This window comes from Alexandromys fortis, unplaced genomic scaffold (assembly GCF_014885135.2).
Source record: "Alexandromys fortis isolate MF-2015 unplaced genomic scaffold, M_Fortis_MF-2015_v1.1 scaffold_129, whole genome shotgun sequence".
Classification (NCBI taxonomy): Eukaryota; Metazoa; Chordata; class Mammalia; order Rodentia; family Cricetidae; genus Alexandromys; species Alexandromys fortis.
Window position 1 is genome coordinate 3,014,708 of NW_026068022.1, and position 25,884 is coordinate 3,040,591.

Genomic DNA, 25,884 nt, shown 5'->3' on the forward strand with positions numbered 1-25,884 from the left:
AAAGAGAATAGTGATGCTACTGCATAGCTGCTGCCCTTCACTACGGCGCTCCTTGTAAGTGTTCATTCTAGCACCCAGCTCGCAACCCTAAGAGCTCAGTAAGTGTCGTTATTGGGACTTACAGTGCTCGCAGGCTGCAGATCTTTCTGAATCATGCCTGCTTCTTTGAGGTGAAGAGAGGCGTGGTGATTTCCAGACGTAGGAACGTGATTTGTATTAAGTCATATGTCAAGACTCCAACCCGGGAGGAACAGAACACTCCTTTTAGAATGGCTAGGAAGTATGAATGAGTCTCAAAGAAAAACGGCTTTCCATTTTCCCACAAGGATACATTCCACATCCATCCCCAAAGGTAAAACTGAGCGTTTGCAGAGAAATCCAGGCGCTTTTTTGGTGTTCTTAAGAGCAGGTGTAGTCCCCGCCGGGTGGAGGTTTCAGACCAGACCTGCCTCCCCACCTCTGGTGCTGGTGCCAAGGGGAGGAGGGTCCCCCGGAAGGCCCCATCCAGCCCGTCCTCCTGCCCACTTTCCTCAGTCACGTGGCCCTGTGGGTGGGGACCGACCTGAAGTTGAAGGAATCCGGAGCTCTCCCAACTTCGGAGCACCGAGGCACGACTCTGAGAAGCCGAGCATGGCTCAGCTGTCAGTGATTCCCGGATCGGCCGCGGCGTGGACAGGTGAGCTGGGAGTCCGGGAGTGGAGGCTGGGGTGGAAGAGGCTCCAGGAGCACAGGGCCACACAGCCCATCCCGTGCAGGTGCATTCAGGGCTACCCACGCGGGAGAGGGGACAATTGTGCGAAGTAGCTGGACACTCAGCGCCCCGGGGGTTGGTCGGTCCACCGCGGGCTGCTCCTGGCTGGCTTTTTCCTCAGGGTGGATGATGGAGCGGAGATAGGTGATTGACGCTGGACACCCCGCCCCCTTTCACCCCCACCTCCACAACAGTGAGCCAGAGGGCGGGGCGATGTGCCTGCCACGCCCTTTCCCGCGCGCACTGGCTGCTCCCCGTGACGTCACGCTCGGCTATAAAAGGCGCGGGAGCCCGGCTCCCGCGGCGCTGTCAAGGAGCTCGAGGCTGAGGGTGCTCGGGCGGGGAGACCCGGCCGCCGGGCCGCGGGCGCCTCAGCGATGTTTTACTCAGGACTCCTCACCGAGGGCGGCCGCAAGGAGACCGACATGCGGGAAGCGGCGTCCCTGCGGCAGCAGCGCCGGATGAAGCAGGCGGTGCAGTTCATCCACAAGGACTCCGCCGACCTGCTGCCCCTGGACGGCCTCAAAAAGCTGGGCTCGTCCAAGGACACGGTGAGCTCCCCACCCCCGGCCACGCCTGCCTCTGGCCTCCGGGCCGCCGCTGTCGTCCAGGCCCTCGCCGCCGCTTTCACTGAGTCACCGGCCAGGCCTGTCGCTGCCCTCTCCCTGGCGGGTGCTCGGCCGAGACCCTCCCTATCTCATATCCCTGGGGACCTCGGCTGTTCTCCCTCAGCGCAGCCTCCTCCCGGGAGCCCGGCTTTCTTCTCCCAAGTGCAAGGAAGAAAGAGACCCTGCCCTGCCCCATTGCCCTCCCATCTCCTTTCCTCCCGCTTATTTGGAATCTCGAATTTGGCTCCCGGGGCTGGAGCCTCGCAGCGAAGTCTCAGCTTCCACAGCCTCCTCGCAGGCTGCGTGGCTAGTCCTGTGTCCCAGACAGAGGTGACTCTCAGTGGGTGACTGAGAAACAGTGGAAAGCGAGGTTTAGTGACAGTTTCTGAATCTAGATGACTTTGGTTGTTTCTACTGCGCCCCCTTCCCGCCGCCCCAAGTCTTAGTTTTGTCCTTAATCCATCTTTGATTTTGTACCCAGAGTGGAGGTGGGGTGGGGCGAAAAGGGAGTCGAGCTTGAATATTTCCAGAACCTAAACATCTCATCCCTCTGATTTCTCCTCTTCTTCAGTCCTCCCTCTAAAGAGTGAGCAGAGGGAGGAAGCCCCGACTGCTCCATCTCACAGATCAACTAATTCATGTTCACAGTTGGAGCCGGGGTTGATGTAGGTTTTTATTTCTGGTAGGATTATTATTGGTATTAAGTAGAAGTCCAGGACGTGGGTCAGAATCCAAAACCATATTGTTATCCATCAATTGAATAAGGGTGAGTGCCTGAGGGATATGACCTATATTTAATTCTCATCCCTTTCTCACAAATTTATCGCTAATTTTGTAGTTTCATCTGGAGTTTGTACTTTGATTTTTTTTTTTAATGAGATATCAGGGTCTTGCTATGTAATCTAGGCTGACTTGGCCCTCGGTACACAGTCCAAGCTGGCCTCTAATTCTGAATCCTCCTGCCTCAGTTGCATGATTGTTGAGATTATGTAGGCATGCATCACCACTCCCAGCTTTGATTGTTTTCTTATAGCTATAGGTTCCTTATTATCCAAGGAGAAATTTATGAAGCATTAATTAAATGTCTTTGCAACGAAATAAATGCTCTAGATAATCTTTCTAATATTTTTATATTTTGAGCTTCTGAAATACTTGAGTTTGAATGTGGTTGTTAGCCCTGATTCACTGAAATTGCTATTTCTGGCCCCGGTATAGCAATGGAAGCTAGTGCTTCTGCTTTTTAAAAATCATTCTAATGATTCATCACTACTAAAGATTTCCCCTTCATTAGATGCTCTCATGAAGGGCCAGAGCCACTCCAGCTATCTTACTCTGTTTTTTAAAAAGCTGTTTTTCGGCTTGAGCCTGGGTATAGTTGATCTAGTCGTGCTAACCCAGAGTGCTGAGGGGTTAAGATGTACCCTACCAAAGAGGTGACTCTCTCTTGCCTTCTTTCACTTTGAAGCATCCAGGATTCATTTGGCAACTCAGTCCAAATCTTCTCTCCTTCAGACCAAAGTAATATTATTCAGTAAGGTGGGAGGTATTATGAGAAGAGTTAAAAAAGTGTGGGCTTGTAAGGTGCTGGATTTAAGGCATGGATGTTTGGCTTCTCTGGGGGTCTAAGGCATTCCCTGATGAGAATTACCACAGCATCCTTCTTCCTAACATTCCTTATACTACTTGGAGCTGTGTAAGGCTAGTTCTCTTCTGACTCCCTCTGTCACAGCTAAGCACAAGGAGTGGCCAGCATTGAGCCTAATTGATGGCTACAAAGAGGCGGCTTTCTGAGGACAGCCATGGGTATGGCGTCCTGCGGTTGACTCTGAAACCCTAAACCACGTTTCACACTTTCTGTACCCTATTTGCATAATCTCCTTCTCTTACTGTTCTCACACTTTTAATGTGAAAGTTATTGGAAGGCGGGGGGGGGGGGGGGGGGGGGGGGGGGGGGGGGGGGGACACGCATCCCAGAAACCAAGGTAGACTGAAGGAGGGCCGGGAGAGCTGTCCGTGCTGGGGTGGAGCAGCCTCCTGACAAACAGCCTAAGCATGATCTCAGAACACATTCTTATCAACTCACTCTACAGACAAGGTAGATCATGCTGACTCCACTTCTTTCCATGAGGGCATTAGAATTAACTGTAGTTTTTAGTCGAAGTAGCTACCAAACAATCCCGATAGGAAAGAACAAAAAGGGGGCTTGAGAGGGGGTTACAAATTCAGCTTTTATTGATTCTGGGGCTTGAGCAATGTTAAGACCGTGGATTATTTTTTATCATACAGGTATCCCGTGTTTGAATGATGCTGCTAACTTTTCTGAATTATCTACCTTGTACTATGCTGTTTCTGTAATGCTTATGGTTTGATATTAACATTTTTGGTTTGGCAGATGGCACCTGTAAGGTAATCAAAGATGGTCATGCTCTCTTGGCCCCAGGATAGTGTCTTTACCCAATTGCTTTGTGTGTGGAGTTGGCTACTACAAAGTCTACTATGGAAATTAATCATATTTCTTATGTCTGGCTCACTTATTTTTATCATTTCATTATATTGGGATTTTTGTATTTAATTAAGAACTAAAACCAGATTTATGAGACATAGTATATTTGACTTCAAAAAAAGCTGATAGAGCCAGGCATTGGTGGTGCATGCCTTTAATCCCAGTACTTGGGAGGCAGAGTCAAGTGAGTGCGAGGCCAGCCTGGTCTACAGAGTGAGTTCCAGCACAGCTAGGGCTAAAACGAGAGTCCCTGTCTGGAAAAGCCAACCAACCAACCAACCAACCAAAGAAAATCAAAACAAAACAGGAAACAGACAGAGCTAGATAAAAACATCCTTATTTTTGGAGTTTTGCCTATTGTAATTTTTCTTGTTTTGGCTATCAGGCTAATAAAAGTTCTTGTTGTACTAAAGACTTTATTTTTTGAAAGTAGTTACATTATGTAATGATATGCTGTGTTTCTCGTATGTTGTTATTACTGACCTGTCTGGCTATATATATCATTCCTTGTCTAGTAGCAGAGGAAGAGATTTTCTCTCCTTCCTATGTTTGCATCTGCATATAGCCAATACCATGAGCCAAACTAACTAGGGTTAAGGCCAGGGGAAGGTTAGTATAACCCAGTGCAGGACATTGACTATTAAATACCTGAGAACAGGTTTCTGTCAGGTAGAGCAGCTCAGCCTTAACGCCACAGGTCTAGGACTAGAGAACTTTGTAGCCTTAGAAAAGGAGTTAAATGCCAGTATAATACCAGCCTCTGGAGGGAACTGGGATGGGATGGAGAGAGTGGGGGAGGTATAGGGGTGGATATGGTCAAGAGACATTGTATACATGTATGTAATTGTCAATAAATAAAGAGCTATTTTAAATTATTTTTATGAAGATATAAAAGGAAATGAGGCAGTAAAATATGTCAGGAAAGAATTTCTGGACAAAAGATACAGCAGTGTAAAGTCTGGCCATCAGGATGCTTCACATAACTGAGAATTGAGAGGGGCCAGTGTGGACGGAACAAAATGACAAACAAGGAAGGCTAGATCTGTTTCTGCCACGTTGGGGATTGACTAGCCTTGTACATGTTAGGTGAGGATCCTGCCACTAACTACACCTCCAACCTCTGACATGACATGCATTAAAAAAATTACTGTACTCACTGCATAAAGGATGAATTGAAACATAAAAATCAGAATGACAAGTTAGGAGGCTGTTGCATTATGGGTAGGAAAGATGGTAGCTTGGTTAGAGTGGAGTGGGTAAAGATGAGAAAAGGATGTGGGTTAGAAGGAGGAGCAGCAGCACTTGGAAGGGAAGAATAGGAAAGGAATAAGAATATGTGTGATGCCGGAGAGACGACTCAGTGCTTAAGAGCATTTGTGACTGACTGGGGTTCAATTCCCAGCACCCACATGGTGGCTCATGACCTTCTGTACTTCCATTTTCAGGGGATCTAACTCCTCCCTTCTTTTGACATTTCTGCGTGCAAAGTCATGCAGGCACAATACCCATATACATAATATAAAATGGAAAAAAAGAATGTGTATGAGCTGTGTATACTGCCTGTAGTTCCAAGCTACTTAAGACTAAACTGGACAACATAGTGAGACTCATCTCAAAACTTAGTCAAATAAAATCCATCCAGTAGATGGTGGTGCCTTTTGCTGAGGTTGGCAGGAAGAAGTAACTGACCAAATGGGGAGCTCAGATTTCCTCTATTACTGTTAAAGAAAGCAAAATTTGGGGCTGGATAGATGGGTCAGCAGTTAAAAGCACTGGTTGCTCTTCCAGAGGACCTGGGGTTCAATTCCCAGCACCCACATGGCAGTTCACAACTCTATCTCCAGTTTCAGGGAATCCAACATCCTCAGACAGACAGGTAAAACACCAGTGCACACAAAATAAAAATAAATAAATATTTAAAAAAAAGAAAAGAAAGCAAGACTTAGATTAGTGATTTGCCCGAGGTACTGTGCAACAAGTGGCAGTTTGCTACAAGTAGAAAGCCCTCCCGCAGGGGTAATTAAATAGATGAGCTGGGAGGGAGGGTGGCTGTAGGGTAGATCTTGACGCTAGATTGAGAATTTTTGTTAGGTAAGAGATCATGAAGGTAATGTTTTAGGGTTACAGATGCTTAGATTTAGCAGTAGAAATACAGAGTACTATATTTCATTCACCAAGATAGGGGATAGAGAGGAAATAAACCTTTTGGTAAATACGGGTAGGACAAGTTCAGTCTGAAGTGCCTGTAGAATGTCCAAGTAGGGGGCACATTTGGCTCTGGGCCTGAAACCCCAGAGCGAGAGTCATGCTTGAGATAGAGTCCTTATGAAGGTAGTAATTTATGCAATGAAAACAGATAAAATTGCCCAAGCAAATACGTAGAGTGAGAAAAAGGCCGAATATAGAGCACTGAAGAACACGGACGTTTTAAAAAAGAGCGGAGGTAAAGGAACCAGTAGACAAGGCAAAGAATAAACAGAACGATGGCTTTAGAAGCTAGTCGGAAGAGATGTTCAGGAAAACAGTGAGTTTACTGCGGAATTTCTGGTGACAAAAATATGGAAGAAATCCATTAGTAATTAAGTAGTTAAATGGACACATGTTTGTGTAATAAACTCGAGTGTCCGCAGGTGATAGCTCCAAGTGTGGGCTGGGGGGAAGCCCAGGGCTATGGACACACACTGCTCGTCCAGCAGACCTGAATTTGTTTAGCAGTACCTCCATGGGGTGGTTGCAACCGCCTGCCACTCCAGATGCAGGGCATCCAGTGCGCGCTTCTGTTCTCCAAGGGCACTTCCACTCACGTGCATGCACTCCCTGCCCTGACACATTAGGACATCTGTGAGGGAAAAGATAGTAAGCAGTGTATCGGTTATTTTTCTTGTTACTGTGACAAAATGCCGGACTAAGGAAACTTTAGGAAATAATGATTTATTTTAGCTCATGGCAGGTAAGGCATGGTAGTAAGAACTCGAGACCCTTGACCTTGTGTTGCAATCAAGAAACAGACACACATACATGCACACACACACAAATGCATGATACACAATTACATATACTTAACAATTAAATAAATCTTGAAAAAAAATTACAGTGTGTTGTGTATGCATATAAACACATAGTTTTTGCATGCTTGAGCAGATGCTATAGTTATCGAGTTGGTTTCCCATTTTCAGTCCTTTTCTATTTGTCTTTCTATAGAGATTAGAAAAGCTAAATTCTGTTCCAAGGTATCTTGCAGTGAGGATGGCTGTTGAATTTCATCAATAAGATATAGGGAGAAAACTGCTAAGGGAACTTCTAGAAAAATACTTGCTGTCCTGACAAAAGGGATGGATGGTATCAGTACGGTTTCCATCCCCTCCTCTCTTCCTTTGAATGTGGACGTAATGCCTGGGGTAGGGCACCTTGCTATGATCCCATGCTCATTCACTCCCAGTCCAGTTGGAGTTGGTGAGCTCCTATTAGCTCAGGCAAATCGTCTCAGTGGGTGAACCCCTCATGGTCTTGACTTCCTTGCTCATACTCTCCCTCCCTCTGCTCCTCAACTGGACCTTGGGAGCTCAGTCCAGTGCTCCGATGTGGTCCTCTGCCTCTGTTTCCATTTGTTGTTGGTGAAGGTTCAATGGTGATATTTAAGATAATCACCAGTCTGACTACAGGACAAGGCCAGTTCAGGCACCCTCTCCTCTATTGCTTAGGGTCTTTGCTGTGGTCATCCTTGTGGATTCCTGGGAATTTTTCTAGAGCCAGGTTTCTTGCTAACCCCAAAATGGATCCCTCAATCAAGATATCTCTTTCCTTGCTCCATCTCAATCAACTATTCCATTGCCTCAAACTCTCCTCAATCCTCCCCTTTCGCCTCTTCTTCCCCTTCTCCCCTTCCTTCTATCCCTCACCCCCATGCTCCCAAATTTTGGCAGGTGATCTTGTCTCCTTCCAATTTCCAGGTGGATCCATATATGTTTTTCTTTGGGTTCACCTTATTACTTAGCTTCTCTAGGATCATGAAGTATAGGCTCAATGTCCTTTGTTTATGGCTAGTATCCACTAATGAGTGAGTACATACCATATTCATATTTTTGGGTGTGGGTTATCTCACCCAGGATAGTGTTTTCTAATTCCATTCACTTGCATGCAAAATTTAAGATGTCTTTGTTTTTTACTACTGAGCAGTACTCTAATGTGTAGATGTGTCACACTTTCTTTTTTTAACGATTTTTATTGAGCTCTACATTTTTCTCTGCTCCCCTCTCTGCCTCTCCCCTCCCCTCTTCATTCCTCCCCCAAGGTCCCCATGCTCCCAATATACTCAGGAGATCTTGTCTTTTTCTACTCCCCATGTAGATTATATCCATGTAAGTCTCGCTTAGTGTCTTCATTGTTGTCTAAGTTCTCTGGGATTGTGGTTTGTAGGCTGATTTTCTTTGCTTTATGTTTAAAAACCACCTATGAGTGAGCACATGTGATAATTGTCTTTCTGTGTCACTCAAATAATGTTTTCTAGCTCCATCCATTTTCCTGCAAAATTCAAGCTGTCGTTATTTTTTTCTGCTGTGTAGTACTCCATTGTGTAAATGTACCACATTTTCCTTATCCATTCTTCAGCTGAGGGGCATTTAGGTTGTTTCCAGGTTCTGGCTATGACAAACAAAGCTGCTATGAGCATAGTTGAGCACATGTCCTTGTGGCATGATTGAGCATCCTTTGCATATATACCCAAAAGTGGTATTCCTGGGTCTTGAGGAAGATTGTTTCCTAATTTTCTGAGAAATTGCCACACTGACATCCAAAGGGGCTGTACCAGCTTGCATTCCCACCAGCAATGCAGAAGTGTTCCTTCCTCCCCCTTCCCCTGCCCCCCCACAACCTCTCCAGCATAAATTGTCATCAGTGTTTTTGATCTTGGCCATTCTTTCAGGTGTAATATGGAATCTCAGTGTTGTTTTGATTTGCATTTCTCTGACAACTAAAGATGCTGAAAATTTCCTTAAGTGCCTTTTAGCCATTTTAGATTTCTCTGCTGAGAGTTCTCTGTTTAGGTCTGTACTCCATTTTTTTTTATTGGATTATGTGTTCTTTTGGTGACCAATTTCTTGAGTTCTTTATATATTTTGGAGATCAGACCTCTGGTTGATGTGGGGTTAGTGAAGATCTTTTCCCATTCTGTAGGCTGTCGTTTTGTCTTGTTGACCATGTCCTTTGCTTTACAGAAGCTTTTCAGTTTCAGGAGGTCCCATTTATTAATTGTTTCTCTCAGTGTCTGTGCTGTTGGGGTTATATTTAGGAAGTGGTCTCCTGTGCCAATGTGGTCTGTCACACTTTCTTTATCCATTCTTCTGTTGAGGGGCATCTAGGTTGTTTCCAGGTTTTGGCTATTACAAATTATGCTGCTATGAACATAGTTGAACAAATACTTTTGTAGTATGATTGAACATCTTTTGGGTATAATCCCAAGAGTGGTATTGCTGGATCCTGAGATAGGTTGACTCCCAATTTTCTGAGAAACTGCCACACTGATTTCCAAACTGGTTGAACAAGTTTGCATGTTCCTCTTTCTCAACATCCTCTCCAGTATAAGCTATCATTAGTGTTTTTAATTTTAGCCATTCTGACAGGTGTGAGATGGTATCTCAAAGTTGTTTTGATTTGCATTTCCCTGATAGATAAGGAAGTTGAACATCTCCTTAAGTATCTTTTGGCCATTTGAAATTCTTCTGTTGAGAATTCTCTGTTCAGTTCAGTACACCACTTTAAAATTGGGTTATTTAGTATTTTAATGTCTAATTTCTTGAGGAGTTTATATATTTTTGATATCAGTCCTTTGTCTGATGTGGAGTTGGTGAAGATCTTCTCCCACTCAGTAGGCTGCCTTTTTTGCCTTATTGTTGGTGTCATTTGCTTTACAGAAGCTTCTCAGTTTCAGGAGGTCCCATTTATTCATTGTTGCTCTTATTGCCTGTGCTACTGGGGTTATACTTAGGAAGTGGTCTCCTGTGCCCATGCATTGAAGGCTACTTCCCACTTTCTCCTCTATCAGGTTCAGTGTGGTCAGATTTATATTGAGGTCTTTAATCCATTTGGACTTGAGTTTTGTGCATGGTGATAGATATGGATCCATATCTATACATTATTCATTAAAATTTTTTTGAAACTAAAACATAATTATATCATTTCTCCCTTCCCTTTCTTCTTTGGAACTCCTCCCATGTACTTCCGTTTTTGCTCTCAAATTCATGTCTTCTTTTTCTTAATAGATATATAGATAATATATATTCTCAGTCATATGTAAAGGATTTCAGGGCCGACTGCTTGGTATTGGATTTGGGGGGCTCTTCCTAGGGGGACTATTTCTCCCGCTTGCAGCTTTTCTTACTTGCCTATAGTTTTCTGTCTAGGTTGGGGCTCTACGAGACTTCCCCCTCCTTGTTAGTGTGTCTATTGATGTTGTCCTTGTTCAGGTCTTGCTTAGGCAGCCATGTTGAGATTTAATAGTTATAGCTTCCCTGACACCTCTAGAAGATGCAGTCTCACAACAGATTGCCTGCTTCTCTGGGTCTGACGTTCTTTCCACCCCCTCTGCCTTTGTGTTCTTTGACCCTTGGTGCAGGAGCTGTGTTAGGGATGAAGCAGTTAGAGCTGAGTACTACATGATCACTTGGTCTTTGCATTTTGATGGGTTGTGGTCTCTGTCTCTTGCAAAAAGAAGAAGGTTCTTTGATGAGGGTGAGCTATCTGGCTGGACTCTGGCACAGGGTGTACTCATTTTTATTTTTGAGGCAGAGTCTCATGTGAGCCAGCCTTATCCTATACTCACTATGTAGCTCTGGCCTTGAATACTTGATCTTCCTGTCCCCTCCTCTCAAGTATTGGGATTACAAGCATGTGACACCATGCTTGGTCCATTTTTTCCTCATAAAGACATTATTCCCATGTTCTCATTTCATTTTGGGGTGGTGATAGTTTTTTTTGTGCTGTAACAGATAAAGTTGCCTGAAGATCAGAGTGTGGAGCTAAACCACACTAGTTAACCATAGAGGCCCTACAGTGGTGGCTCACACCTTTAATCCCAGCAGTAGGGAGGTGGAGACAGGAAAGGATATGGTAGGGCAGAGAGAGGAATATAAGGCAGAAGAGACAGGAGCTCAGGATTCAGTCTGATGTTTTGTAGAGACTGCATTCAGTCTGAGGACTTTGAGAGACAAGGTACCTCATTTGGTCTGAGGATTTCGTAGAGGTAAGAACTAGTTGCTGGCTGCTCTGTTTCTCTAATCTTTCAGCTTTCGCCCCCTAATATTTGACTCTGGGTTTTTATTATTAAGACCAATTAGAATTCATGCTACATTTTTGTCTGGATGCTGTTTGTCTTAATAAGCAAACTTTTCCTCCAATATTGCTCTCAGAATTTACTTTGGTGTCCTTCTCTACTGGGTCCTTTTAAAATTTTTATTTTATGTGTATGAGTGTTCTGCCTACATATATGTCTGTTACTGTATGCATGCCTGGTTCCAGCTGAGTCCAGAGCTGGCATTAGTTACAGAAGCTGAGTTACAGATGGCTGTGAGCCACCATGTGGGTGCTGGGAATCGATCTCATGTCCTCTGAAAGAGCAGCCAAATGCTCTTAACCATTGAGCCAGTTCTCTAGGTCCCTCTCTACTGGATCCTTTATTTCTTGGATCCCATGCTTTTTGTATTTTGTCTCCCTCTTTTTGGTTGGCTATCTTTCAGTAATTTCTTATGGTTGTGTGGTAAATAACTCCTCAAGAGTGGATTAATAGCATGATTAGGTATGAAATTATTTACTTTTAGACTTTTAAAACTATTTGTCTTTATTTTATGTATATGGGTGTTTTGTCTGCATGTGTCTGTGCCAATAGAAACTAGAATAAGGCATCAGAGTCCTGGACATCCCTGGAACTGGACTGATAGGAGGGTGTTGTGGGTGTTGGGAATGGACCTGTGTCCTCTGGAAGAGGAGTCCATGCTCTTATAACCACTGAGTCATCTCTTCAGCCCCACTGTTAGTTTTTTTTTGGTTTTTCGAGACAGGGTTTCTCTGTAGCTTTGGTTCCTGTCCTGGAACTAGCTCTTGTAGACCAGGCTGGCCTCGAACTCCCAGAGATCTGCCTGCCTCTGCCTCCCGAGTGCTGGGATTAAAGGCGTGCGCCGCCACCGCCTGGCTCCCCACTGTTAGATTTTTAAAAGTATTATTCCATTGTCTCTTGGCATCTGCTTCTTTATCATTCTGACTCCAAATCTTTTGTATTTGGACCATATTTTTCTCTTTGGAAGCTTTTGGGATTCGTGTCATTTATGACATTCCACAGTAATGTGATATCTTTTCGGCTGTTTTCTTTTTTACTTTTTTTTTTCATAAAGATGTAATATCTTGAGGTAGATTTTTTCCCCCTTCATTGTGCTAGGTTTTGCCCTCTGAATCTTTAAGTCTACATCTTTAGTTCTTCCTTAGTATGGTACCCAATACTATTCAATACCTGTTATACACATCTGGAAGCCAAACTATTAACCAATCAGTCTTTTAAATTGCTCTTACAAAGAGTAAACTTTAGCATTCTTCCCAACTGTTTGGGTCAAGTGGGAGTCATATACAGACTTTAAACCAGTGGTTCTCGGCCTTCCTAACGTTGCAACCCTTTAATACAGTTCCTCATGCTGTGGTGACCATGATTATAGCTGTAATTTTGCTACTGTTATGAGCTGTTTATGTAGGTATCTGGTATGCAATTCCAGTGAAATGGGTCACAATGCACGTGTTGAGAACCACTGCTTTAAACCATCCTGTCTCCATCCCTTCTCACACCTCAGATGGTAGAAGTTACAATACCTTTAACTTCTCAGCTTTGCCAGGGTTTTGGGTTTGTGGAGAAAACTGCTTTTGCCGCTAGACACATTATTCATGTCATAGCTCAAATATAATTCTCTTAAGTATCAGTACAAGTGGCCTTTGATATTTGTGGGTTCTGTATCCACAGATTCACCCAACTGTACATAAAAAAAATAACAGACAAAACAACTGTTTATAGAGACTAGAGCAATGGCTCCGCAGTTAAGAGCACTTGCTCTCCAGAAGGCTCAAGTTAGGTTCCCAGTACCCACCTTGACCAACTCACTACTGCCTAAGGGGATTTGACACCTTTTCCTGGCCTCATGTGTGTATGTATGTACACAAACACACAATTAATATTAAATAATTATTTAAAAATAAAATAAATATTTTAAAAAACAAACCCCTGAGCTGCAAGTGGTAGTGCATACCTTTAATCTCAGCCTGAGGCAGGCAGATCTCTGTGAGTTCAAGGACAGTCAGAGCTACTTAGTGAGACCCTGTTTTTTTTTTAAGCCTGCTTCTTTACCAACATGACTGCCATTATTCTCTAAACAATATAGTATAACAACAATTTACTTTGTATTGTGTATTGTAAGCATTCTAGAGATAATTAAAATACAGGGGAGGATATGACCAGGTTATATACAAATAATGTCATCAATTTATATAAGAGACAAGTATCTATGCCTTTTCATATCTGCAGAGGGTCCTGATAAATTCTGAGGTGACTGTAGCAAGCTAACTTTGCATATAGTTCCAGAGACCCAAGTTGACAGGGCCTCTGAAAAGGTTGCCATGGCAGTCAACTCTGCTAGCCATTCAGAATTCAAAGAACAAACAAACAAAAACACAGGAAGCGATGATGTGTTCAGGGCCTTTCAGGGCCATTTTATGGGCAGTCCTAAAGGCATGCATATCTACTCCCATTCTGTCCCCTAGAACTCAGTCACATGGCTCTGCTGTGGAAGGTTAACTGCTCAAGATGGAGGGAACGAGTATATAAGCCTCTGTCAGCCCTTGCTGCTCCTGTGCTCTGTGAAGTAAGATAGTGTGTGGCACTCAAATTTTCTTAGTCCAAGCTAGTTAATCTGTTTTCTTTTTCTCTTACTATTTTTTTGTTTGTTCTTGTGGGATTTTGGCTTTTCTTTTTTCTTTCTTTTTTTTTTTTTAAATTTATTGCTAGGAAAATTTTGGTTGGGAGCAAGGAAAATGTCAGCTATGTAGCTTCCTAAAATGTGTAGGCCTGGGGTTGGAGGGGCGACTGAATGGTTCAGTGAATGGACTGTCCTTGCAGAAGACCGGGTTGAATATTTTCAGCACCCACATGGTGGTTCACAACCATCTGTCACTCTAGTTTCAGAGGATTTAATATCTTTTGCTAGCCTCTGAGGGTACCAGGTATGCACAGTGTCCACATATACACATGCAGGCAAAATACCCAAACACATAAAAATGAACAAAGAAGTAAAACTTAAAAATATGTAGACATGGAGCTGGAGAGATGGCTCAGTGGTTAAGAGCACTGGCTGCTCTTTCAGAAGACCAGCACCCGTATGGCAGCTCATCACTGCCTGTAACTTCAGTTTGAGGGAGTCTGACAACTTCACACAGACACACATGCTGGCAAAACAGAAATACACATGGAATAAAAATCAATAAATTGTAAAAATATATGTAGACATAATAAAATGATGTGTCTGAGTTGAATGTGGGTTAGTTGGCTTCTACAAATCTGCTGGGGAAATTTATCATATATATTTCTTATGTCTTGCTCTCTTATTTTTATTATTTCATTGGTTGAACTTTTTCTATTAGATTAAGAACTGAAACCATATTTATGAGCCATATTATATTTGACTTTAAAAAAACTGATAGGTCAGGAATCGGTGGTGCACGCCTTTAACCCCAGTACTTGTCAGGCAAAGGCAGGCAGATCTCTGAATTTGAGGCCAGCTTGATTTACATAGTGAGTTCCAAGACAGCCAAGACTACACAGAGAAACACTGCCTCTAGAAGAAAAAAAAAAAAAAGGATCCACTGTATGCTTTTGAGTTTTGTGGAGATGTCTTCTTCCAGGGTCTAAGAATGTTGAGTGTGCTCCTCAGCTTACAGAGGAAGGATCCAGGAGAAGGAGAGGAAATACAGAAGAATGCGACACCAGGCGTGAATTCAGAGTGATCATGCTTAGGCTTCTCTAAGTGTGTTCAGCACGACAGTGTAGAGCGAACAGGCTTTGATCAGGTGGCCCTGAAAGCCCTATCTGCAAATTCAGACTGTCTGGGTCGGTCCTTCTAAGTGGGACTTTGAGAAATCACCACCCTGCTTTAGGATGGCTTCAGATTGTCTGGGTCGGTCCTGCTAAGTGGGGAGAAATCACCACCCTGCTTTACTATGGCTTGAGCTAGGATCCATCTTATTATCGAAAGAGAAGAAAATGAGGAGTTTCTTTCTATTGAGGAGCAAAGCGTTCTCTCAGTATTGCATCACAAAATCTGATGGAGTTAGCACTTCTCCAGCCACCCTTATCAAGCTAGGAAACAAGCTTTTCCTTCGTCGGTGCTTCGACCTCCCCTTTCCTCAAGGATACTAAATTATAACTTGCTTTGCCAAGAATCAGGGTATTTTGGGAATCTATTTCTTCTCCTCACTAGAGATTAGTGAGTCACAGCTCTGACTCCCTTGTTTTGAAATCTGCGAGGTAGCTTATAATAAAGCCTTCCCCTCTGCTATCCCCTTCCCCAGGACCTTCTGGGATCTAGACTTCTAAGAGAAGCTTCTTACTCCTTGAATCAGAGGAGGAATGTGCTTGCTTAGAATAGGGATTAAGTGCTATCCTTTGAGAGTTTTGAAACATTATTATTGTAAAGTGGGCACAAGATACATGTGTATAGAAAATGTCTCAGGTCAAATGACTTAACCTATGATAAAGAGGAAAAAAGTAGCGTTCTAAGTGGGCTGGAGGCCACTTTGAGCAGGAATAGAGGATCGCTGTCTAGAAACTATCAAGTTCTGCTGAAGTGCAGACCTGTCATCTGTTCCTAGCATTTGCTCCTGACACACAAGTAAAGGATGTTAAGTTCTCTTCTCAGTCAGTGTCTGTTTCTACTTTTGTTCACTAAACTTAGTGGTAGAGTGTTTGACTGGTATGTAAATATAGCATACTCTAGGTTAAATCCTCCAACTGTGGGAAAGAGAAGGTAGAGGGACAGAAGACAGGAAAGAGGAGGAGGAGAGGAGAAAAGTGGATAAATGAATAACAGGGGAGGCCAAGTATTTTCCAGGCTGCAGGTTGTCAGGATGGTTCCTGTGGAGTTTGCCTGGTTCCAAAATGTGTATGCTAAGAAGTTTACTCAGCCATCAATTACTGTCTTCCTGTTCCATCAGCCAAGCTCGTAACTCCACCTTCAGAAGAGCCAGGGCCACAAGGCACCTGCAAAGTAGATATGAAAAGTAAGACTAAATGGGGTGACATTTAACATAGCAGTGAGCAGAGCTTCTGCGTTCCCATGCCAATGAGCTGCCCTTTCTATATAAGGCACCGACTTACAGTTGTTCAGGAAAATACAGAGATCACTTATTCTAGAATAAAGCTTCTATGTCCTGACTTGCCCTTGTATAGAGAGGAAGGCAGAAGTCCACATCACCAGGGCTCTTCAGTTCTCTTAAGCCATAGTTGGTCCCTATCTCCCTGTATTAGTTACTTCTCTATTACTGTGATAAAACCCCATGACCAAGGCAGTTTATTGAAGGAAGGGTTTATCTGAACTTACGGTTCCAGAGGATTGAGTCCATCACCATCACAGTGGGGAAGCGTGGTTACAGGCAGGCATGGTGATTGCAGCTGGAAGCTGAGAGCTGGAAGCTCACATCTGCAGCCACAAACAGGAAGCAAAGAGGACACCGTGGAATTATCGCAGGGCTTTGAAAACTTCAAAGCCTTCCCCAGTGATATACTTCCTCCCATAAGACCATACCTCCTGGAGGTAGGAACGGAAGCACAGGCCATGGGTGAATTCTGTTTAAAGGCTTGCTCTTATGGCTTGCTCCTCATGGCTTGTTCAGCCTGCTTTCTTGTAGACCCCAGGATCACCTTCCGAGGCACAGCACTACTTGCAGTGGGCCGGGCCCTTCCACATCAATTGTTAGTCAAGAAAATGTACCCCAAGCTTTCCTATGGCCAACCTGATGGGAACACTTTCTCAACTGAGGAGTCATCTTCTCAGATAACCTGAGCTTGTATCAGGTTGAGAAAAAACTAAGAAGCACACTCCGGAGTCTATTACATGTTGGTTTATAGCAGCTACCCTGACAATACCAGTGACATCCTCACTGGAGGGAAGACTATGAGGCAAAGCTGGAGCTGTTATGTGAGCTTCCTCATCACGTCTGTGGAACCGGGGTAGAGGTGGGGGTGTTGGGAGAGGAGGGAGTGGCCTGGCAGTAAGAAGATTCTGCTTTCTGTCCCTCAAGCAACCTCATAACATTCTGCAGAGGCGCCTCATGGAAACCAACCTGTCCAAGCTCCGGAGCAGTCGTGTCCCTTGGGCCTCCAAGACCAACAAATTCAATCAGTCAAAGTCTGAAGGGCTAAAGAAGTGTGAAGATGATGACATGATTTTAGTGTCCTGCCAGGTAATGTTCAGGGAAGTTTCTAGAAAGTAGTATTTGGGGGCCCTTTCTAATCCCAACAGGAGGTCCTCTCCTCAAAACTTTATAGATAGTGGGTCTTAGCGTAGAATTAATAAATGAGTTTTAAAGTTCTATATATTAGAAGTGCATGTAATATTTTATATATGTGCATATTTGAATGAGAAGAGATACCAAAGCTTTTTTTTCAGTTTTACAAAAGGATGTGTGATCTTTTTAAAGAGCTGGGGTGTAGTTCAGAGGTAGTAAACTCATCTAGCATGCTCAAGGCCCTCTATTTGACCCCCAGAATAATTATTTTTAAAAGATTGTGTATGTAATATTTAGTATACAGAATGAAACCCCAAAAGTTCCTTATGGGTATTCGATCAGCCTTAGTTAGCAGGAAAAACATCCGAAGACAGAGTTATCAGCGAGAGAAAATGGGACAGCACTGACTGATCAGTTGGAAGGTGGCTCTCAGACCGTGCCTTGCATTTGACATTTGCTGCTTCTTTCCTCTTTGGCTTCTCTGGATCCTATTAAAGTGCACATTTCCTTCCCACAGTGTGCAGGAAAGGACATGAAAGCGTTGGTTGACACCGGCTGTCAGTATAATCTCATTTCTTCGGCCTGTGTGGACAGATTGGGGTAAGCAGCCACTGTGCTGGGTGCACATCAGATGTAATTATATTCCTTGTTTGACTCTGGTTTAAGGTTATAGATGCTTGAATATAATCCATAGAAGCACAGAGATACATGCAAAGTTTTTAATCTAGGCAGTTGTCAGACAGCTGAAGAGATCCAGGACACTTTGGGCCTTCTGCAAACTCCTGCTTTCTACATCTTGAGCAGACTTTAGACTGTGGGTGGGAGAGAGAAATCCCAGGGCTATCCCTCTCCTGGGCGGAGAAAGCTGTTCTGTCTTACTGCCATTTCACTCAACCTTTCCTGTTACCTCTCTCCTTCTTCCTACCATGTCTTCTAAAATACCATATGGCCCCTGAGGTATCTAGCCTAAAATGAGCAGAATCAACCTAGTATTGTTTTCCATATTTCCCTGTAGACAGTAAATCAAATCAGATTTACTCAGACCAAATCTCTGCGATTAAACAGTTATTGAGACAGACCAAGTGGCCTATTTTGAATTTCATCCAAGACACGAATATTCTCAAGTGGGCGTACTCAGGGCTTCATCTGGATTCTTAATGATTGCATTACATATCTTCTACATCCGCCTTGTTCTTAGTCCCCCTCACTGCTGTGACTCCCTGAAGTTGGCTCTGTGAAGTTTGCACATTACTGTTTAGGGTTGGGGTAAAGAAGATTCCAGGACTCAAGTGGGAAGAATCTTATTTTTTTAATGTGGTAAAGAGATGAGGTATGTACAATATGATGGTTCCAGAAAGACTAATAATGTCCTGGTGCCAATTAGGCAGCAGACTGCCAGGATTCTGGAGGAACTAATAGCCGTCTGTAAAACTGCAATTACTTCTCTTTTGGATGGGCTGAAACACCAAAAGAGAGGAAATGGAGGAGAGCAGAAGTATTGGCACAGAAGGTCCACAATTAAGCATTTATCCACCAACCATAATAGCTTGGGTGCTAGCTAGTCCAATCAGCTTATGTAATTGTATGAGCCCGTGGTTCCATTCCTTTCTTTCCTTCCCTGCAAAGCCAAGTCAAATTAGTGAGAACTTTCTCCATAAATATTCTTTGATGATACCAATATCAATGCACTTACCAAATAAATGTCTGTCCCCATTAACCTTATAGCCTAAGACAATCTGGTAGGGATATACTAAAATAGAAAGGAGGGGGAAATAGGCCTTGAATGAAGCTTTTTTCTAAATTAGTATTAATCTGTCCTCTGATATTTGTTATCTACAGATGGGTAAAAGACACACTAATTAAACTATTTCGCACACATATGGGGAGGTTAGGATACAAGCAGAATTCTCTGAACGTGTCAGCTCCTCTCTTCACAAATGCAGGTAGTGATGTAAGCTTCTTAAAAATAGGAACCAAGTCTCGTGGTTTCTTTTGTATTTCTCTGGCATGTTTAGGAAGAAGGGCTGAAGCAAGCACAAGCTGGCTAGCCCAGGAAGTCCAGAGAGAGCCCCGATTGTGAATCAGAAGCCTTTGCCAAGGAGGTTGTGATATCTCTCTGTGTTTCAGACTAAAGGACCACGTCAAATCTCACAAGCATGAAGGAGAAAAACTTTCTCTACCACGGCATCTCAAAGTAGTAGGCCAGATTGAGCACCTACTGATTACAGTGGGCTCTCTCCGTCTGGACTGCCCAGCAGCTGTGGTTGGTGAGTTACTGGGGAGTAGACCTGTGGACATGAACCTTCCTGACTTCTTCAAAATTCGCGGTTCCTGTTTCCTTGCCCTGTGTACCTTTGTGCTAATTTTAGCCTGCCAAGTGCTGTAAGTGAAGTGCCACCACACCCAGCACGTTTTCTGTGTCTTTCTGAGACAGGGTCTCTCTATATAGTCCTGTCTCCCGCCCCTGCAGAAAACTCAGGTTAGGTTCCCAGCACCCATATAGGATGGCTCACAGCCACTTGTGACTCCAGCTCCACGAATCTGACACTTTCTTCTGACGTCCTCAGGCTCCTGTACACATACATGGTGTATATACATACGTATAAACACTAAATAAATACATCTTTAAAAATAGGAGCTAGTGGAATTGTTTAGTGGATTAAGATGCTTGTCATCAAGCCTGACAGCCTGAGTTTGATGCCCAGAACGACATGGTGGAAGGAGAAATCTGAGGTTTGCAAATTGTCCTTTGACTTTTATGTGTGATCCATGGCACATGTTCCCCTAATGAATACATGTAATTACATTTTTAGTAATAAAAATTATACTCGACAATATAAGGCTATTTTTATGCAAGTATATAAATATACTTTGAACATACCCCATTTCTCTTCCTCGCTCTCCTCTGTCCAGTTAGTCCCCATTGTTTCCCTAGGCGGATTCTCCACTATCTTATGTTATCTGTTTATTATGACTTTATGTGTCCATCTGAAATCTAAGACAAACAAGTGAGAGAACACATGAAGAATTTGTCTCTGGGACTGACTTAATTTACTTCCCGTTTTTCTACAAATGACATAGCTTCATTCTTCTTTATGGATAAAAAAATTCCGTTGTGCACACAGGCCACAGGGAAACAGACTTTTTCTACATTTACTTATTCACTTGTTTGGGGAGAGGGTATGCTCATGTGATGTGACACTTGGATGGAGGTCAGAGGTCAGATCTTCCCCTCCACTATGTGGATTCAAGGATTGAATCAGGTCTTCAGACTTGGCAGAAAACACCTTGCCCACTGAGCAGTTTTGCCTGCTGGAAGCCAGATATTAAAATGTCCCCAAGGGCATACTTTTTTTTTTTTGAGACAGGGTTTTGTTGTAGTTTTAGAGCCTGTCCTGGAACTAGCTCTTGTAGACCAGGCTGGCTTCGAACTCATAGAGATCTGCCGGTCTCTGCCTCCTGAGTGTTGGGATTAAAGGCATGCACCACCACCGCCCAGCACAAGGGCATACTTTTTAAAAATTATTATTTTTATTTTATGCTCAGTGATACATGTATGTCTGTGTGACGGGGTCAGAATCCCTGAAACTACAGCTACAGATAGGTGTGAGCTGCCATGTGCTGCTGGGAATTGAACCTGGGTTCTCTGGAAAGTCAGCCAGTGCTCTTAACCACTGAGCCATCTCTCCAGTCCCCCCCTCCCCCAGGACACTTTTTTTTTGATTATATACCTCACTTTATTTCTCCCAGAATGCAAATACATTACTTTAGAAAGATGAATATACATTATTATAAACAGTGAATTTTCTTTCAGGATTAGGATAGGCTCAAATTGGAAGCTAACAACTTCTGCAGTACAAATGCAAACATCCTCAGAGGTGGACTGATTTGGGCTTAAACACACTCTTTTGTGTTTAAGTGTGTACACTTAGCTAAAAGGGATGGTGCACTGGAAAACCACACATTCAGAAAACAGTGAAAAAGAAATAGCCCAGCTGGAGTTGTGCACGCACAGTCTGAGAATTAGAAACTGATAGTGTGTGTGTGCTTTGTAGATAGTGCAGTAAAGGACATGTGACAAATTGAGCTGCCATTCAGTTCCCTTTCTCCATTTTATCCTGGCCGTGTCTTCTGCCAGGGCAATGGTCTGCCCACAGTTTTTTTTTTTTTAATTTTTATTTATTTATTAAAGATTTCTGTCTCTTCCCCACCGCCGCCTCCCCTTTCCCTCCCCCTCCCCCAATCAAGTCCCCCTCCCTAGTCAGCCCAAAGAACAATCAGGGTTCCCTGCCCTGTGGGAAAGCCCCAGGACACTTTTTATGAACTTGTTATTGGTGATGGCACGATCTTATTCCTCTGCCATAAATGCCCACTCTCCCTCTGTGCTTCTCATATGTTCTAAGTTAGACTGCCTGCCTATTTTTTGCTGAAGGCCTCTGTCCTCTAGAGTAAAAAAGACTCTGATTTGAATTTTGGCTTTTACCTTCTTTTAACTACATTGATCTGAGAAAGTACTCAATAATAGATGTTCAACAGATGTGTATTGGCTACTTAGCTGGCTGGTTTGTTGGGTGGGTGGATGGATGGATGGGAATAACGAACCTAACAGTGATTAGGCTGACATCTAAGCCAACATGGCAATGTCTGAATCTTACTGTTTTGTTTTTAATAGATGATAATGAAAAAAACTTGTCGCTTGGTCTTCAGACTCTTAGATCCCTGAAGGTAGGCCCGACTCTACTTTTCCTTTGATGCGTCCTCTCAGAGGCAGGGACCTGAGAGTAGCGTCACTGACAAGTGACCAGTGAGGGATCTTCCTTTGTTCTAGTGTATCATAAATTTGGATAAGCGTCGGCTGATCGTTGGGAAGACAGACAAAGAAGAAATCCCTTTCGTGGAGACAGTTTCTTTGAGTGAAGACAAGTGAGTACTGAAGTTGAATCCCTCTGTCATGGGCCGGGGGACTCAGTGTGTGGGTTACAGCCCATCTTTAGTTTTCAGTCTGCCCTTGCTCAGACCAGAGTTCACTGTCCCACAGAACTCTGTAGACTACATGCTATAATAAAAAATGATAGCACATAGAAGAGAGCCAGAAATGAACAGCTTTTTAAGGTGTGTGTGTGTGTGAAACAAAATTTCAGTATGTACCCCAGGCTGGCTTTGAATGCATGAGCTTCCTGCCTCAGCCCCTAAGTGATGGGATTATAGGTATATGCACAAGAAGTTTTTAAGCCAGTTTATTTGCCTTCAGATTAACTTCTTTGAATTTGTTATCAATTCCTTGTTTCTTTCTCATTTCAGCACTTCAGAAGCATAATTGCAGCCCGGAGCGTGTCTGCATGTGCAGATACACCAGTTTGACAGACTGAGAAAATTGGGTTTGAATTAAATGCAGTAGCAACTTGCTATGGACCAAGTCCTTCCCTCCAGTACATCCTGCAGGGGCTTCTTCCCACTCAGACCTTTCTAGACTATAGTCTGTGCTTAGAGATCTTGTCTGGTTAATGGCTTAATGGTTAAACAGCCATTGTTTTTTACTTCTTTGAATATTTAATTTATAGACCCCTTTTGACACTGCCAGGTCTCATTTGTGGCCTATTTCTCTGCTTATTACAAGAATTTGCTTTTATTAGTCCAGTGTAGGGGCTGCCAGGTTCTATTTCTCCACAGATAATGCTTTCTTTAAATAGTAAAATAGATAGTAAATAGGAACCTCTTTTTAGCTATTTCAAAGAGATATAGAAACATGTCTTGAAGTTAGAATCTCTTCTAATGAAGTGATTGATTTTTCCAATGTGACCTGATCTGAAAGATGTCTCAGAGAGATCATCTATGTAGTCCAGACATTTCATTTAAATACACAGACAGGCAAGCGTATCATCTACACTTAGATATTAAGTCAGTGGCAGAAGACAGCCAGAATCAGCCTCACATATAAACCAAGGCTTTGTGCTGCTTCATTTTCCCCAAGCCTTAAGAGGAAGGCAGCAAGGTTAGAGTGCAAAAACAGGAGGGGTCCTGGATGTGGGCTAGTGTTGGAGCGCTTGTCTGGTGCACAAGGTCTGGGTTCAATCTCCAGCACCAGAGGCAGAGAGACGGCTTGGTGATTAAGAGTGTTTGCTGCGCAAGCATGAAGACTGCCGTTTGGATCCCAGTACCCAAACAAAAGCTGGACCTAGTCCTACACACGCCTGTGACCCCAGAACTGAAGGGCTGAAGACAGGATAACTGCTGGGACTTTCTAGCTGCCGGTCTAACTAAGAGAGGGAGAGAAAGAGAGAGAAAGAAAGGCAGGAAGAGACCCTGCCTCAAAGGAACAAAGTGGGGAGTGACAGAGGAATAGAGGATACCCAACATGTCCCTCTGGCCTCTGTGAGCGTGCACAGGTGCACAGCTCCACACCAGGAAAAAATGAGAGTGAGGGGGTGAAAACAGGCTGCAAAGATGAGACAAGTGTCTCACAGTGAACTGAACACGAGAGAAAGAAACTACAGATTGGAAGGGTTATTAGCTCCAGACATACCACTAATAATCTAATGGTTACCATCAGATACTGATTATCCCAAAGAACCAGTCAGAATTTCTGTCTGTCTTGTTACATGTCACAATGATTCAAGTAGCTGGAAAGAGAGGTAGAAAGGAAAACAAAAGCCAAAGTGAGACCAGAATAGGGCGAGGAGACTGAGTACACTCAGTCAGTGGGAAAGCCTACCTGGGAAATGTTCCTGGGATTGAAACCTCCAGGTAGGGAACTGACGATTGGGAAACCCCTCAGTACAAAGAAAGAATGGCAGCTGGCAGTGTTAAGAACCATTAGGGGCTGGGTGTGGTACTTGCCTTTAATCCCAGCACTCAGGAAGCTGAGGCAGAGGCAGGCAGATCCCCGAGTATGAGACTAGCCTGGTCTACACAATGAGTTCCAGGCCAGTCAGCGATACACAGTCTCAAAAGACAAACAAAAGAGAACAAGCTTTATAACTGCCAAGTATTTCCTGACCCATCTCAGTGGTTTGGGGACGTCACAGGGTAGTAGTTGTTGTTATTTTGTTTTTTGCTAGTGTGTCGTCTCAGGCATAGAGGTCTCTATAATGGAATCTCCCCTGCAGTTCAGTTATAGAAGTATTTGGCTAAGTCAGAAAACTATCCAACTGTGAGTATCCCTTCAAGATTTTCCCAAGTCTACCCTTGGCTCATAGCAGTTCTCAGACTTTGAATCTTGTCTAGTGTTCCAGCCATCAGCCTGCCTATGAGCGGCTTCCCACGTGGGAGGACTGTGCCCCTCCCACCGAGCCCTCCCTGCTCTTCTGTTTATCACAGAACCACACCAGTCTGCTTGTTGCAGGACAGAGCAGGAAGAAAGCGCCCCTCATTTCCCTACTTGAGAGTCCACTCCAAGCCTTGACTCTAGGCTGCCAGGGAAGCATACTGCAGGCTCCTTCTAGTGTCTCTTTATTTGGATTTCCCGAGGACCAAGAGAGGCCAGGAATTCTCAGGTTCCTGAAAGATGCAATTGATGCTGGTCCTTTTGAGTTCAGTGCGGTATGACACTAGGGTAACTAGATGACCGTTAGTGTTTCTTTTGGGCTCAAGCATCAGTCAGTGATTTTTTTTTTAATTTGGAAATAGAAACAACTGGGGTAAACTGTACTTGATGTCCTGTTCATTCAGCTTGTAACCAAGTTATTTTTAATTCCCAGGCATAAGAGACGCCTAAAATGCTTCAAGATAAGTATAAGAAATCTTGATATTCATTAATGCTTGTTTTGTTTTTTTGAGACAGGATCTTATTATGTAGCCTTGGCTGACCTGGAACTCAATATATAGAGGAAGCTGGCCTTGAACTCTCATAAATACATCTGCAACTGCTTCCTGTCATTAACACTTTTTAAATGCTGCCAAATTCTCTTACAGCTTCTGTCTCCCCAGTGTTCACAAGGGATACTGGCCTGCTTTTGGGAGCTAGCAAAGTAAGAAGTAAATGAGTTTTTCCTAGTCAGGAATTTAGTGTTCCTAAGGGTGTAAGAAAGTGTCTACTACATCATTTCTGAGTCCCAGGGAAGTAGTAGACATCCCTGGCTGTCCTGGAAGTTGTTCTATAGACCAGGCTGGCCTCAAACTCACAGAGAGCTGCCTCTCATTCCTTAATAGATAGCACATACAGGAAGTGGAAAAAATTACTTTTGATATTTCTATGTCTAGCAATGTCTATGAGGAAAGGATATCTTGACTTTCCTTTTCCTGGCTCTGCACACAGTCCACTAGTATGATGTTGTGTTCCTTAGCTCAGAGCACTATAGATTGGATTACCCAGCTACCCTTGCTCTGTGTAGTAGAAATACCTTTTCAGGCTGGGGACATGGAGGAGATGAGCTGGATTCCTCCCTCCTTCTGTTGCCAGGTCTCTCTGCATTAGCACTTTATCTGCTCAGTGTTTCTGACTGTACTGAGCTTATTTGTGACAATGATGTATCAATAAACTGGAATCTTTCCCTCTG

The 25,884-nt window shown here is 43.6% G+C and overlaps 1 protein-coding gene across 4 annotated transcripts; it reads left to right on the forward strand.

Moving 5' to 3' along the window:
- Positions 1 to 1,030: 1,030 nt before the first annotated feature.
- Positions 1,031 to 25,884, forward strand: Nrip3 (nuclear receptor interacting protein 3). 4 transcript variants are annotated; one of them, XM_050163374.1, is made up of 7 exons: positions 1,031 to 1,302; positions 17,204 to 17,344; positions 17,907 to 17,989; positions 19,517 to 19,656; positions 22,062 to 22,114; positions 22,218 to 22,312; positions 22,691 to 25,884. In XM_050163374.1, the coding sequence occupies exons 1-7, from the start codon at positions 1,129 to 1,131 to the stop codon at positions 22,704 to 22,706; spliced, it is 702 nt and encodes a 233-aa protein (XP_050019331.1). In that variant the 5' UTR covers positions 1,031 to 1,128; the 3' UTR covers positions 22,707 to 25,884. The 4 variants fall into 4 exon arrangements, with proteins under 4 accessions (XP_050019331.1, XP_050019333.1, XP_050019330.1 ...); XM_050163373.1 differs by having other exon boundaries at positions 1,033 to 1,302; positions 17,183 to 17,344; XM_050163375.1 differs by lacking the exon at positions 1,031 to 1,302 and adding an exon at positions 13,580 to 17,079 and having other exon boundaries at positions 17,183 to 17,344.